This window comes from Apis laboriosa, unplaced genomic scaffold (genome assembly GCF_014066325.1).
Source record: "Apis laboriosa isolate Shangri-la unplaced genomic scaffold, ASM1406632v1 scaffold4_cov146, whole genome shotgun sequence".
NCBI classification, from domain to species: Eukaryota; Metazoa; Arthropoda; class Insecta; order Hymenoptera; family Apidae; genus Apis; species Apis laboriosa.
In genome coordinates, this window is record NW_025223501.1 from 114584 (window position 1) to 130796 (window position 16213).

A 16213-nucleotide genomic window follows, 5' to 3' on the forward strand; every position below is an offset into this window, starting at 1 on the left:
ACATTATGATAAATCAACGTATCTTAGTTGTGATTATCAGACCGTTTTCACGGTTCGTGGCTCGCGAGTCGAATACCACGACCCGTTTGCAGATCAGTGTCGCCTCGACCAGGAAATCGGTCTCGTCTTACAGGATGCCAGTGCGTCAATATTGACACATTTCTTACGAAATCGTATAAGAAAAAATGAAAATTGAAAAGAAAAAGCAAAGAATTGAAAATTTGATGAATTTTTACAGAAATCGAAGATCATTGGGTCTAGAAAAATTTCAAGATTATTCTTCAACATTTAATAATAATATGATAACGAATTTATTGAAGTAATAATGGAAAGTTTGTTTTACTTTTTATTAAATATAAAATAATAAAAGTTTTCATAGATTAAATTATAAGTAAGAATAAAATAGAATTATTGAAATAATTTTTAATTAAATGAATAATGAAGAATTCGCCACAGTAATGGATTATTGGACGTTGTTATTGAATACTTAATGAATAATTAAAATTTATACTTTATATTTATATTATACTTTTCATAATGGTTTTAAATATAATTTGAATATTTAAAAATTTAAAAGTTTGAAATTTTAAATATTTGAAAATTATTTTTTTTATTGTTCTAAAATTAAAATAAATTCAATATTTCGAAATATTTGAATTAAAAAATTACAAATTTTTAACATTTCAATATTTTTTAATTATATAATTTAATAATCTGTAAATTTTAAAATTCAACATTTTTTGAATTTAAAAATTAAAAAAGTTGTTAAATAAAATATTGTCAAAATTTTAATATACTATTCAGAATAATAGAATTCACTTAGATTGCACATGTAATCAATGATTACGAAAACAGGAAATTGATATGATCAATCAATGGACAATAGTAACAATGAATGATGAATTCTATAATATATATATTATATTCTATATATATTATATAATATATATATATCTAACAATTGCGAAAAATTATTAAAGCAAATTCTATTATTAGTTTATAGACATAATAATTTGATATTTTATTTCATGTTTCTAAATTATTAATTTTGTGATACCATCAAATTACAAAAAAAAAAAGAAATTAAAGGGAATAAACAAGAAAATTCAAATATCAACACTTTTATTCTTCATTCGTGTAAAACTTCATTTGTTTGCTAAGAAACATTAAATAACAATAGCATTACCCGTATATAAAATTACAACGTGAACATTAAAAAGAAGTAAGAATTATGTAAATAATTAAGCACATTCTCGAAAAAAACAAATAAATACATATATGAATGACAACAAAATTCTTGTGATATTTAGTGATCGTCATTATTATCAATTACTATTGTAAATAATAATGAAAATATTTTGAATAATAGAAATTTTTGTAAAATGAATAAGTGCAGAAGTAAAAATCCAATAATAATATTATTTTGATACTTAACTGTGCGATTCATTCATAATAAAGTTGTAACCACTTGTGCAATAAAAATTATATAATTAACGTGTTTAACAACGAAAATTAAATATTATTTACATATTTTTTATATGTAAATTTTTAAATATTTAATCAATTATAAGATAAATCACAATAAAAAAAATAGAAATAAAATTTCAAAATATTGCAATATTTGACTAAGAAAATTTTTAATTAATAATATATATTAAAATTGAATTCAAATTTATAGATTATCAATTATAGAAAATTAAATCTTCTAATGTTATCACATAACGAGTTGAACATACATGCATTTAAATATGTTTTTTTTTTACATTTGTGTAAAAGTACTATAATAATATATTTAAATTTCTCGCATACTATCTCCTAATAATACTTTAAACTTACATCTGACTATGTGATTGGCTATCAATATTGGCATAATTTTCTTACAATTAAATTTGAAAATGTTATTATAAATATTTCTTAATTATATTCATTTAACTTTTCAACTATTTACCGATTAATATACTATGCAAATTGAGTTATTTAAATAGTACAAAAATGAAATTTAATATATACTAACAACTATCAACAACAATTAAAATAAATTCAGTCTCTTGACAACAACAAATGTAAATGAAAACGAATGAAGTAATAAAAAAATTTTATCTCCTTTAAAAAAAATAAATTAATAAAACAACCCTTTAACAAATTACATTACTAAATTCTAATATAAGCATTTTTTAATCAATTATGATATGGTTCTCATTCTAAACAATTGTAACAAAAAAATCAACGAAACGTTAAAAGAGAAATAAATATATAAGACATATGTAATAACTATAAAATTCATTAGTGAAGAAATCGGAATTCTTATAGATTAATTTTATCCTAAATTAAACCTAAATAAATCTTAATATAACGCATAATAAAGCAGACTATAACATTTGTGCTTTAACTGGATTCATAAAATGCATATATCGATTATTCAAGATAGAAGAATAATCATTAAATAGTGTCCTTAATAGAGATCGCAATACAAAGATAATTATCGCATAGCGATGATTTTTCAATATTTCAATTTCTTCGATTCACTATCTGCTGTTACAGATTAGTTAGTCTACGGAAATTATTATTCTAGCATTTAAGAATTACATATAGTTGTAAATCTAAGGCATACAGTTTTGATATGCTAAATTATAGTATCCTACCATGACTATAATTAAGAAAATCGAAATTTTTCGAATTTTTTTATTTCTAACTTAGGTCTACCTTGAAAATTCTTTTAATCTATTTAATAATATACTAGTAAAAAATTTATATAAATAGAATGAAAAATATTCCATCCTGAATATATTTTTCTTGTTTTTTTTCCTATTTTTAAATATAGACTGTAACTTTTCGTTATATTGCAATTGCAAAAAATTAACAAATAATATAAGATTATTTTAATTTTTAAGCTTATAATTTGTATTATTAAATATTATATATCTTGTAAATGTCTATATAACATGTAGTACAATGCCGTTTTCATTAGGCTATCATTGACTATTCTTACAATATTCAGTAAACTATTCTCTAAGCATTCAGTAAAGATTCAAGAGAGAATTAGTTTTGTATGTTACTTATTAAAATTGCCAAGAAGTGTATGTTGCTGTCCATGGAGTGACGACTGACCAAGATGGAAATTGTGCTAAGAATCGTTTGAATCTTAAAGATGTTTGGTGTTCACCATGTAAAAAATGACCACCTAGTGCTATTGATAAGCATGGAGTTTTCGGCATATTATTTATCTATATAAGAAATACATAAATATTAAAAATATTATTAGCGAAATTAATATACACTCATTCATTTATTTAAGAGTTTCATAGTTTACTTACATTCAATTCAAGAGAAAATGTGAAAGGAACACAGTCAGATGCACAAGAATAATAAATAAAATATGTTTCTCTATTGTTCCATTTAGGTCCTTCTAATGGTTTCCCTTCTAAAATAGACCACTTCTGTAAATGAACCCCTTTATATGGAGATAAAATTATACTTATATGATCAGGACCTAGTAAAATTTTAATTGATTTTTTTATTTTCTCTTCTTTTTATTTATTTATTTAATTTATATGATAATAAAAGAATTACCTGTAACATTAAAAGTAAAACTAACAATATTTTGTTTTATAGACTTTGAAATAAGTTCAAGTTTTGTTGGAATACTAATTAATGGAGCAGGGCCTGGAATCCAACTTGTTTTCCTATTTAAAATATTTTTATATTATATTATTAAGTATTATTTGATTAAATTTTCTCTAATATTTTTTAAAATAATATAATGTTGAGTATATTAAAAATACCATAAAAATGTTGTAACAGGCATAAAATATGGTAGGCCGCAATATAATTCTTTTTCACAATCTTTTATTGTTGACATTACTGCACCTATTTCAGGTACTACAGCTTCTACACTATGTGGACTATTCATATCTAAATCAGCTATCCAATATCCCGTTCCAGAATAACGTAAATTACCATCAACATCATAATATTGTTTTTGTGTGTGCTGAATATATATAAATCAAATATTTTTTATTATAAAATTATCAATCATTTCAATTATTTAATTCAATTATAAATCAATCAGAATTTAATTATAAAAATTACCGCAATCATAAATCGTTCTGGTGCTAATGATGATAAATCACCACTATAAGGAAAACCAAGTGGAGTTAAAATTAATACTCCTATAGTTATTAAAAATATTCCCATTAATACACTTAAGATTCTCTCTGCATTTTTTATTAAAAGTACAAATGGTAACTAAAAATAGAATATTATATTAGATTTTTATGATATAATAAAAAAGATTTTTTTAAATGGCTTAATAACTTAACAATATACCGTGAAACTAAGTAGCAGAGAAAAGAGGATGCATAACATATTAGCCATAACAACTTCCGAATTTATACTGCTACCAGATCGTCCCATTATAGGTATAAAAAGATAAAGAGCTCCAATTATTAAATAAAAAGATTGTATATAAGGTAAACATGTCGTCATTAAATAATAAAACAGCCATTTCCAACCTATGAGCAAAATGAATTAAAAATAATATAATTAAGAATAACATTAATTTCACTATAATAATTCCATGATAAAATAATTCATTGATAAAATTATATATACCTCTCCATTTGTTAAAGAAATTACATCGAATTATATTTCCAACAGTAGGAAATACAACCCAATGTAATGGTATAAAACCAGATCGTATCTCAAATACAACACAAAAAGAAAGAACAGATATCCATATTATGGAATATGAATCACAATATATTTGATATAAAGTCCATGCAGATTTAACTTCCTATAAAACGTTAATCAAAATTAAAAGATTTATAAAACTAAGAATATCCATAATATATATATATTTTAAAATATTATTATAAACTTGCCTTTTTTTGACGTGAGCCAATGAATAAAAAAAATGTCATTGATATGAAAATAGTTGGAACCACATATAGAAAAAATAACCATGCTGGTCTTGCATACCAACTCATAACTTTTCCAAGTTTAGTAAGAATAAGTGCGATTAATGTGCATGAAAGTATAGATACTAGCCATGAAACAATTATTGCTCCCGTACATAATAATAAATGTTTTAAATATATTGATTTTTTCGTATCTAAATTAAAATTTAAAATTTTGATTACATTAAAATTATATGTTAATAAATTTGATTTAATACTACATATACGTACCTCGACGAGCATTTTGTATATTTAAATATATCGAATATATACTAACAATTATGCTAATAATATTAATTGTACATGCCATATATTGAGGCCATCTGATAACAAATGTACCTAAGAAATCAAAAAATACAGGATTTCCTGTATGATCTTGAAATGGTATTTCGGATAAATAATTATCTAATATTATTCCTTGTAATAAAGCAAGAATATTATCTCCAGTTCTTTGTAAAGATCCTAATGGTATTTGGTGAATATTATCAAATTTAGTATGGTATACATAACCATTAGTTGCCCATGCAAAATCAAGGCCTATAATTTTTTAAATATATATATAATATATAAATATCTAAAAAATAAAAAAAAGTATAAAATTAAAATAGATAATATAAAATGAATACCAGAAACATTTCCAAAATCTCTAAATATTCGAAAATCAGTATCTCCAGGTACAATGCCACTTTCAAAGATTTCTTGAGCTAAGGATGATGCATAAGGATAAGGAACAGATGTAGCATATATCTATAAAAAAAATAAAAATATATTAAAATATCTATAGTAATAACAAGTATAAGATAATTTATACTATTATTATTACTATTACTATTATTACTATTACTATTATTATTATTATTATTATTCAATGGTACTTGAAGCATCCAAGAACTATCAGGTCCAGCCTGAAACAATAATTCACGACCACCAGCACCACAAGCTTCTAAATTTATAAAAGCTCTCACTTCTTTAGCCCAAGGATGTTGTGTTATAAAGCCATGGGAAGCCTGTATAATTTTTTAAAATATTAATTAAATTTCATTCATTTATCAATGATTATATATAATTAATATACCTGTAATAAATTTTCTTCAGCACCATTAAATAAAAATATAATGTTATGCTTTAATAATTTTGAACTATGACTAATTACACGTAAAATTTCTAACATCACAGCACAACTAGCTCCATCATCAGATCCACCTAAAAAAGAAAATTAATTTAATATTTAATTATTGATCATTAAATAAAATTTTTTCATAATCATTACCGGGACTTTCTGGAAAAGTATCAAAATGACAATTTATCAATAAACTACTCTGAGTAGATCTATGAGGACCAATTTTAACAATAACATTTTGAACATTTCTATATACATTTGTCATTCCATCTAAAAATTTTAAAGGAAAAGCTCCACTATGCTTGGTTACATTGACTAGAATCTTATGATTCTCATTGGCTCCTTTAACTATATTATTAATGATATTAGTTAAATATTTAATTGCCAATACTTCATTTTCATAACTTCCAACAATTCGTGGTCCAATAGATGTAATATTCAAAAGATGATTATGTGCTCTTTCAGCAATAAATCTTCCAGGATATAAACCTTCTTTATTTATTGTTAATGGTTCAGGTAATTTCTTTTCAAATGTAATAATAATAATGGACACAAAAAGATAAAATGTAAAAAGAAAAAGTAAATGTTGAGTTTCATTTGGCAGTACTTCTTTCTTCTTTGAAGAAGCTTTATCCTCATATAACACATCACTAGTGGATCTTTTAGAGACATGTTGACGTAATCTTATTCCGTCTCTCTGAAAATTACCATTGTTAATATATAAAGAAAAACATAATTATATTAATCAAAATGAATGAAGAATAATCTTACCATTGTCTGTATTCAAATATAAAAGGCACTTTGAAAAGAAATTAAGCTTTTGAATTAAAATTAACTCAGAGATGAACCACAATATTCAATTTTATATGATACATTAATCACATATATTACAAATTGTTTCATGCAAAGAAAATTTGTATTATTTCTTGTTATTTCTTCTTCATATGAAACAAATAAAAAAACATACAAGATTTTATTAATTTTTTTTTTATCGTACTTGTAATCAAATATGATTTCAAACAATCATATATAATATAATATTTTTTGCAAAAATTTTACATAAAAATTTTATTATTGCAATTTTTTATTATGCAAAATTAATTTTTAAAATATAATAATTAAATAAGTATAATGCCCACCTTTCGTTGTATCTTCCTTATATCTGTATTTCTTATTTAATTGGCACAATTTCGTATTCGTTAGTTCAAATTTATTCCTCCATGACTCCACGTTAATATATCATGGATCATTGTTATCAATCGATTTAATCTCCATAAAAATACATTTAGATAAAATGTATTTATACGTGCATTCATGTACCACTACGATTAGATAACCACATCATATTTTTTGAATAAAGATTTGTATAGACGATTGTTAGGTAGGTTACTCGATACTTGCTAATACGAATAAAATCATACTTATATACATATATCTGAATATAGCATTATAGAAAAGTTAGCGAAAATAGAATATGTATCGGTATAATTTATAGCTATTTAAGACAAAGAGCAATCGAAATATAAAATAGTAACTTATAAAATAATAAATAAAAAAATAATTTTATGAATGAAAAATATTTTTATTATGTGTGCAATTTATATTATCGATGCTATTAAAATAAAAAAAAAATACTATAAAATTATATAAATATATAATCATTTTTAAAACAAGCAAAATAAAATATCATTATTTATTTAATTCTATCTAAATAAGTTTCTAGAATTTATTTATATATTTCAAAATTATATTTCAAAATAAAAAAGTATAAAATATAAAAAAAAGACAATAAATAAATCATCAATATAATTAAATTTTAAAAATTTATATTAATTTTTTCTCTTCTAATTACAAATTACAAAATGAAAATTTAATTTTGAATAATTTAAAATTCCTTCAAAAAAGTACGATAAAAAATGCAAATCCAATCGTTTACTGCCATCTGTAGGAACGATTTTTAATGAGGCCACAAAATTTGTTCGTTCAACGATAAGATTCTAATAGTAGGAATCGCTTCCATAACTAGCAGACGACTAAGTCTAGCAGACAGCGCATAGCTAGCGTCGTTCGCGGGCGCTTGTGACTTTGTTTCAAAATCGAAAATTGTTGAACGCCAAAAGATACGGTTTTTGTAAACGAAACTGAAGAGTTAATTGTGAAAAAAATAGAAATCAATCGAAATGGATCCCGAAGCATTCCTGGATATGGCCAATCAGGTCATTAAATTGAAAATGTTTCCGTACTTTGATATTGCACACTGCGTACTCTGTGCATTACACGTCAGAGAAGATTTAGGACCCGGTAAGCTCAAGCCTACCCGACGAATTCTAAATTTAATCTGCCCAGATTCAGCTTATACCTTTTCTAAGATTATGTTTCGCTCCCTACCATTTCTTTCTATTCTTTTTTAACATCCTTACCTTCTTATATGTTTATCTTTTTTGTTATTTTCTATTATCTATTAAGCTTTCTCTCTCATTTAAAATTCAGTAGAATTAAAAAAATATTTTGTATATTTTTTATTTCGTAATTGAATGCTAAAGCTTCATCATTATTTTAAATATTTTTATTAATTTTTTATAAAGTTATATATAAGATTATATATATTTAAAATATATTAAATTAAATATATTACAAAATGTGTTATTGAACTATAATTTTTTAGAATGTAATAAAAATTAATATACATATTTATTTTTATATATACTTAACATTATTAACAATATAGAAATGGGATAAAAATAATATTTTAAAAATTTCTTTTTTTACTCTATTTCTATATTATTCTCAATTTAACATTAAATAAGAAGATTAAAAATCAAAGAAAAAATTTTTCATCATATTGTCTATAATTATTTTCATATAGTATCTGGCACAATTATAATAATCTTACTTTGTGACATTCAATGAGCTAATCTATTTCAGTATACATCCTTGTGGATACGCCAAATTTTTTTTCAATTTTTTGCTTCAATTTTTATCTTATATGATTTTTTATACTATTATATTTATTTTAAATTATATAAAAATATATATTATAAATTATATTATAATTCTATAAATATTTAATAAAAATATAGAAACATATTATATAAGAATATTTTGAAAATTAATGAAAGTGTTATTCCATAACTTTTTTTATGCAGTAAAATGTGAAAGACCAATCTTTAAAAAATAAATAATTAAAAAATCTTGTGTATATTTTATTTTATCTTAATTTAATTTCTTATTAATTTAATATTTATAACATATCATTTATTATATATATTATATATTATATACATTTTAATGAATTTTTTTTTATAATTAATATCTTGCTATTGATATCAGAATCTTTAAAATATATTAAATAATATTATTTTCATGTTTATGACAAGCTGGTATTATGTTTGCATGAATGCATATAATGTATACTTGTAAGGATTCCAAGCGACCTAGTTGAAACAATATATCTCTTTAATATTTCATGGTGTATTATAAAAATAAAATTCTGTGGCAATTTAAATATTTGTAAATTAAATTTTTATATTTTTATATAAAAGTATTTATTTAATAAATATATAAAATTTAAAAAAATAAAGTATTATATTAATTTATTACATTTTATACATTGTAAAACTTTGTTGAATTTCATAATTTTTTTGCTAATTTATATTTATATATAATTCTATTAATAATAGGTGCTCAAGCATTTTCTCGGAAACATCCTCTATCATGTTGGCTTTCAACAATGTTGGTAGTATTTGCAAGTGGTATGCTATGCAATGGTCTTTTAGGAGAACCTATTCTTGCACCTTTAAAAAACACACCACAAGTAATAGTAGCAACCATTGTTTGGTTAGTATAAAAATATAATAGGAAGATAACTTATTAAATTTTAAATTATAAATATTTTATATGGAAATTATTTTGATTATTTTAATAAATTAAAATTTTTCTATAATATTTAATTGAACTCTGAAAAATATTTATATATAATATTAATTGCAAAATTTACAGGTATGTGATATTTTATACACCATTTGATATTGGATATAAAATTGCTAAATTTTTACCAGTAAAAATTGTATGTGCTACTATGAAAGAAATATATAGGTATGTAAAAAAATAAATAATTATTTGTTATTTTATTTTTTAATACCATTATTTTTTATATAACATATTTATATTAGTTTTCTATAATTTACAGGTGTAAAAAAGTATATGATGGAGTAACTCATGCAGGAAAACTTTATCCAAATGCATATCTTATTATGGTATTAATTGGAACACTCAAAGGTAAATTCTAATATTAAGTATATAAAGATAAAAATAAAAATATTCAAATATGTAATATATATATATATAAAAAATATAAATATTTAGATATAAATATATTAAAATATAAATATATATAATAAATATATTTAATTTCAGGAAATGGAGCAGGTTTTACAAAACTTTTTGAACGACTTATACGGGGAGTATGGACTCCAACTGCTATGGAATTTATGCAACCTAGTTTGTATGTTTATTTTATTTCTTTTTCATAAAGTGAAATTGAAATAAATATAAAATTTTATCATTTAGCCCTACAAAAGCATCAATGGTTGCATCCATTATTTTCGTCCTAGACAAAAAGACTGATCTTATTTCGGCACCTCACGCACTGGTTTATTTTGGTATCGTTATTTTCTTCGTGTATTTCAAGGTAAATAAAATGTAATTTTTAATATTTTTGCTATTAAATGCAATTATTATTTATTTCATTTTAGTTATCATCTATACTACTTGGAATTCATGATCCATTTGTACCATTCGAAAATCTATTCTGTGCGTTATTCCTCGGAGGAATTTGGGATTCGTTAGCCAAATTGCTGGGCCGAGGCCAAGCTAAAGATGAGAAAGCAGATGCCAAAAAAAAGGATTAAATGTTTGTAAACTTTATTTATGTAATATTAGATAATATTACTTATGATTTTACTATTATATAATTTCAACTCATTTAAAATCTATCAAATTTATGCAATGTAACATTTAAAATAATTTCTCTTATTTTCTTTTTATAGGTACAATTTCTCCAAAATGGATTTTAATATTTGCAATGATTTAATTCACTAAGAATTAATGAATGATATTAATTTAAATTAGTCAAACGATATTCGCATGTTTTATTAAATATGACCATGGACAAATCATTAAATATTGAAAGTACAATAATTTATTAAACATATTTTAATAATTATAAGTGATATATATTGAGGAGTATGACTTCCATTGTTAATAATATCAACAGTATTATTTCTGTTGAGAATATAAAACTTGTTAATATAATTATCTTTTTATAATTAATTAAATTTTATCAAATTAACATTATGTAACGATTAAATTCGTTATTTCTATAAAAATATAAAATTATTCATATAAAAATATTGTAAAAGTTAAAAATGTATCTCTTGTTGATTTTTTAATAATATGTACATATATTCTGAATGTTTACTCTATTAGTTGCCAGTGTTTTTCTCTCAAATGATAAATTTTAGAAAAAAATAAAAAAATTTTTAAATGAAAAAAATGCAAAAATTTCACTGTTTTCTTTGCAATAGAATAATGAAACAAAAATTTATTTCTTGCGAAAAAAAATGCTAAAAACTAATAGCGTGAACATCTTATATACGCAAAATTATTCTTACATATACATATACAACATCTTAACAATGGTAAAAATATCATTAATACAACATTTCGTTATTAAGGAAAAGTGCAATTTTTAAATATGTTAAAATTTATTAATGTTTTATTTTAATTCTGATATATTTTACTTTCTGATATCTTGTACATTGTAAACAAATAATTATTAATTATCGTACATACTCAGGTTAATAAAATTAAGGTAATATTCGAACAATAAAACTTTAGATAATAAAACAAATAACAACTAAAATTTAGTATAATAAAAATATAGGAGTAATCAACAAGAAGAAAAGTAAAACTTTTTTATACTATTTTATTATAATTAAATACAAATAATTGGTATTTATCATACACACATATAAAGAGTTTATCTCTGACTCAATGTGAATATTCATTTACTATGAAAATTAAATGATGTAATTTTCATATAATATTCCAATTGACAAAATGTTATACATTTTCATATAATAAAATGAAGTTTGTTCTTCCATATTATATTCTTTTATTTTTACCATCTTTATCATTCTTTATCATTCTCTTAATATATACTAATCTAAAAAACAAAATAATTATAAAAATGTTATTTTTTAGAAAAAAGTTTAAAAGAACACAAATATATAATAAGAATATATAATATAATCATTTAAAAAAATTAAAAACATCAAGATTATTTCAAAGACATTTATATTTTCTAAATACATATTTATATTTTTTGATATAAAATTTAACAATTTAATAAATTTAATAAATCAAATTTTGAGCATCATTATACCAATTATATTATTAATATTACGTAAAAGTAATTCTAATATTTAATTATTTATTTCTTGCATACATATATTTCTGCGATCTTACACACATCGGAATTTTCGAATTAACATCATTTGTTACATCAGTCCAGTCATAAAATATATTATTTTTACAATTTATATCGCATATATTATTCTTAAATGACTGTTTATGATAATTATCGATTACTTGATTTGCACGTTCCTTGTAAAGAGCACATTTCAAATTAGCTTCGCTCAATTTTCTACAAATAGTAGATGGAATACAAGTAGATCGACCACATGTTTCTATTCGTTTACTTATATATTTCTTTCCATAATTCAAATCTGTCATCACAGTTAATGTTTCTTTATCCGATTTTATTATTGCTTGATTTTCATTGCATTTAATCACTCGAACCAGTATAGGATCTCGTTTTTGAACACCTACGTTTATTCTTTGTTTTATATCTCTTGCTAAGCATGCAGAATCTTTGAACAATTGAGAATCACTTTGAATTTGTATATCACGATGAAACGATCCATTGATACCAATATCTTTGCAATTTAAATAAGTGCAAACATTTTTATCTGCCATTAAAAACTTTTTTTTCCTATCCAATATTAATTTGTCCATTATTTTTTGTTTTTCATCCTGTTTTGTAATCGTAGATCGAAATAATGGCACAAATATTTCTTCAGTCATTATCAATTTATTGTTACAGATAGAGGTGTCAATTTTTTTTAAACTGGGTTTTTTTTGAACTCTTTGAGGAAATGATTTTGTACTTAATTTCTGATAGGATTCTTTCAGTTCCTTGATATCTTTCAATTCTAGCATCATGATATGACTTTTGATTGCTGACACCATTTTTGTTGCATTGATTAAACAGTTCTCTTTCGGATAATATTTATAATCATCTGAAATTAATGCTTGTTATATTGCAAATATTAATAAATTTTAATTATTAATAATTTATCAATATATTATTATATATTAAATAATTAATATTATTATTATTAATAAATTAATATTATGTTCCGAATGAATAAGTTTTCAATAAATGTGTTTTGAATCATTCGTAATATATGAATAATATGATGATAGCATAGGAATTATAGCAATTATCTTATAAAAATTTAATTTATATAAATAGATTTAAATATAATTTCTTTTTTTTTTGAAAACTAAAATGTTAAAAGTACAAGAGTAATATAAAAGTAATATACAAATATTAATTTTATAAAAAAAAGATATATAAAGTTATTTAAAACTTTAAAACATATTAATTATATTATAACTTTTTTACTAAATTATTTAAAATCTAAAATTATCTAAAATTTTTTAAAATTATTTAAAATAAATTTTAAATTCGAAAATGATTTGAAAATCTTTAAAAGTTTCTGGAGCTTATTTTTTATGCTAACAATGAATAAAAATTTATGTTCTAGATTATAACAATTTTAGATTATAACTTACAATCGATTTGTTTCTTTAATTTTCCACATTGCATTTTTTCTTCATGTATGAATAATATATTCTGCAAAAGTTGTTGTAAAAGTGACATCACGGAAGGATCTTCTTTACAAAGATGTAATATATTTTGTGGACACGTGTCTATTAAACATGAATCTTCAGATTCTTGTTTTGTTAATTAAAATAATTTTATTAATATAATATTTTATAATAAAATATTACATAATATATAATTCTTATCATACTATATTTTACAAAAAGTTCCAAATAAACATCTAATCAAAATGCTTACTTTTTTTTTTTACACAATGTTTCAAATCCATATTTTGAATATATGTCACAGAATTACATGATTTGGATTGAACTAAAGATGGAAATTTTTCTTTAGAAACGCATTGTACAAAGTTCGATTTAAATTGTTTAGTTTCTTTTGTTACACAACCAACATTACGAATTTGGTGTATGGACATAGTAGTTCCAGTTTCTGTCATGTTTTGTAAAGATATATGACAAGTTAAATTTCCTCGTGATACAAAAATAGTAGTTTGTATTCCTTTCGAAATTTGATTTATAATATTAACTAATACTTCTTTTGATTCTGTAGAATTTTTCCTATATTTATCAGTTTGATTTTCTTTTTGATCAACTTGATTTAAAGTTTGAAGTGAAATAGATTTTTTTATTCCATTTGTTATACAAACTGTATTCTGCACTTCTTTATCAATATAATTGATCGTATTAGTATCTATTTCTTTTTTCTTGAATTGATGAATATCTTCAGAAACTTGTATTTCTTTCGTAGATGTTTCTAATTTTGCACTCTGTATAATTTTACTCTCTATAAATTTCATATTTTGAAAAGCACTTTCTATTGCAAGTGATTTTGATTTTAAAGATTTATTTTGATCTGATAAAATTATTTTTAGATGAGTAGAAGCTTTTATGGTATCAAGCTGTAATTTATCTGTCATTACAGGAATATTTATTTGCATTGGTGTTTCTATATCATATTTTGAACTCTTTTTAGAATCAATACTATATTGTACTTCTGCATTTGTATATGTCTTTAGATATTGTTTTTCTTTTACAGATTCTACTGATATTGATTTAGATTTTGTTGTTATTAAATTTCCATTAGATGTATGTTTTGGTAATTCCTGTAAAATTTCGGAATCTCCAGAATAATTCACATTTTTTTTTGAATAATAGATCGATAGATCAGTGTTGCCCAGATCTAGATAAAATACATAAATTTAAATTAGCTGCATAAATTATATTTCTTCAATAAATATATAGCATGTTTTAATAAAACAGAAATTTCAAATTATCATTTCGTAATTAAAAAGTTAAATTGACAAAATTTTCAGATAATTTTCATTTTATAAAAAAATATAAATTAATTTATAATATTCATATGTACTATCACGTGTAACTTTGTCACATCCAGCACAATTAGTATAAACTCCAAAAATGTCTTTATTATATCCAGAACAAGAAGTATAATCTTTTTTTGAGTTTTCCTCAATTTCCTTATATTTTATATCTTCCCAACCACATAATGGACATTTTAAAAATGGTGATTCATAATTCTCATAATTTTTTGTTAAAGAAGAAATATCATTAAGTTTACAATTCATTAAAGGTTTTGAAACAAACTCAGGATATTCTAAAATTATAAAAAAAATGAAGCATCTATATTTAATTGTTTTATTTTAAAATAATTTTTTTTACCCATTGTTTCAAACTCGGTATCTCTAGTTGGTCTTAAAAGTGATGGATGATCTTTTCGATCTATTAAATAATTTTCCTTTGGCTTAAATTGTGAACAAGGAACATATCTTATTTTTTTTTCTTTTATTATTGTATTCAGATTATTTTTCCTGTTCAAATGAGTTGTTTCTTGTTGCTGGATTCTTTCCTCGTCTGCGATTACTTTCACCAACATATCTGCTACTATATCGTACCAACAAAATGGTGATTTATATTCTTGTTGAGATTGTTGTAGAGTTTTGATCATCTTCATTTGCTCCATTTTATATCTGTATTTATGTACAATAAAAATTTGATTCTCATTTCTTTTTATATATAATTATATAATATAATAATATAAAATTATATATATAATTATATATAATAATTTTAAATATTTATATATAAATATTTAAAAAATAATTAATTTAAAAATATTTCAAACTCTTCAATAACAAAACTTAATTAGTTT

The 16213-nt window shown here is 22.0% G+C and overlaps 3 protein-coding genes across 5 annotated transcripts; 1 reads left to right on the forward strand and 2 right to left on the reverse strand.

Annotated features, from left to right (window-relative positions):
- Positions 1–1630: 1630 nt before the first annotated feature.
- On the reverse strand, positions 1631–6906 carry LOC122717372 (endoplasmic reticulum metallopeptidase 1-like). Of its 3 annotated transcripts, none has more exons than XM_043941402.1 (14): positions 6847–6906; positions 6226–6772; positions 6031–6158; positions 5831–5962; positions 5582–5702; positions 5187–5492; positions 4881–5110; positions 4612–4792; positions 4327–4511; positions 4090–4245; positions 3783–3988; positions 3571–3683; positions 3315–3421; positions 1631–3224 (listed from the first exon to the last, which is right to left on the reverse strand). In XM_043941402.1, exons 1-14 carry the CDS (start codon positions 6847–6849, stop codon positions 3060–3062), a joined length of 2580 nt encoding a protein of 859 aa, XP_043797337.1. In that variant the 5' UTR covers positions 6850–6906; the 3' UTR covers positions 1631–3059. The 3 variants fall into 3 exon arrangements, 2 of the variants coding, with proteins under 2 accessions (XP_043797337.1, XP_043797335.1); XM_043941400.1 differs by having other exon boundaries at positions 1633–3224; positions 3315–3490; XR_006347207.1 differs by having other exon boundaries at positions 3084–3224; positions 3315–3437.
- Positions 6907–8111: 1205 nt separating this feature from the next.
- Positions 8112–11478, forward strand: LOC122717085 (trimeric intracellular cation channel type 1B.1). Its single transcript, XM_043940806.1, has 8 exons — positions 8112–8376; positions 9756–9912; positions 10075–10170; positions 10265–10353; positions 10492–10579; positions 10645–10765; positions 10830–10987; positions 11124–11478. The coding sequence occupies exons 1-7, from the start codon at positions 8256–8258 to the stop codon at positions 10983–10985; spliced, it is 828 nt and encodes a 275-aa protein (XP_043796741.1). The 5' UTR covers positions 8112–8255; the 3' UTR covers positions 10986–10987; positions 11124–11478.
- Positions 11479–12564: 1086 nt separating this feature from the next.
- LOC122716978 lies at positions 12565–16024 on the reverse strand. Its single transcript, XM_043940593.1, has 5 exons — positions 15724–16024; positions 15413–15658; positions 14283–15226; positions 14023–14161; positions 12565–13436 (listed from the first exon to the last, which is right to left on the reverse strand). The coding sequence occupies exons 1-5, from the start codon at positions 16022–16024 to the stop codon at positions 12565–12567; spliced, it is 2502 nt and encodes an 833-aa protein (XP_043796528.1).
- Between the last annotated feature and the right edge of the window lie 189 nt (positions 16025–16213).

Coding starts and splice junctions, on each gene's coding strand:
- LOC122717372 (XM_043941400.1), bottom strand. Junction 5,703..5,830: donor ATAGTTCTTGGATGCTTCAA/GTACCATTGAAT, acceptor TTTTTTTTATAG/ATATATGCTACATCTGTTCC. Junction 3,684..3,782: donor CCTGTTACAACATTTTTATG/GTATTTTTAATA, acceptor TATTTTAAATAG/GAAAACAAGTTGGATTCCAG.
- LOC122717085 (XM_043940806.1), top strand. CDS start 8,256: ATGGATCCCGAAGCATTCCTGGATATGGCCAATCAGGTCATTAAATTG. Junction 9,913..10,074: donor ATAGTAGCAACCATTGTTTG/GTTAGTATAAAA, acceptor CAAAATTTACAG/GTATGTGATATTTTATACAC. Junction 10,354..10,491: donor ATTAATTGGAACACTCAAAG/GTAAATTCTAAT, acceptor ATTTAATTTCAG/GAAATGGAGCAGGTTTTACA.
- LOC122716978 (XM_043940593.1), bottom strand. CDS start 16,024: ATGGAGCAAATGAAGATGATCAAAACTCTACAACAATCTCAACAAGAA. Junction 14,162..14,282: donor ATTGTGTAAAAAAAAAAAGT/AAGCATTTTGAT, acceptor TAATTAACAAAA/CAAGAATCTGAAGATTCATG. Junction 13,437..14,022: donor ACATGAAGAAAAAATGCAAT/GTGGAAAATTAA, acceptor CATTAATTTCAG/ATGATTATAAATATTATCCG.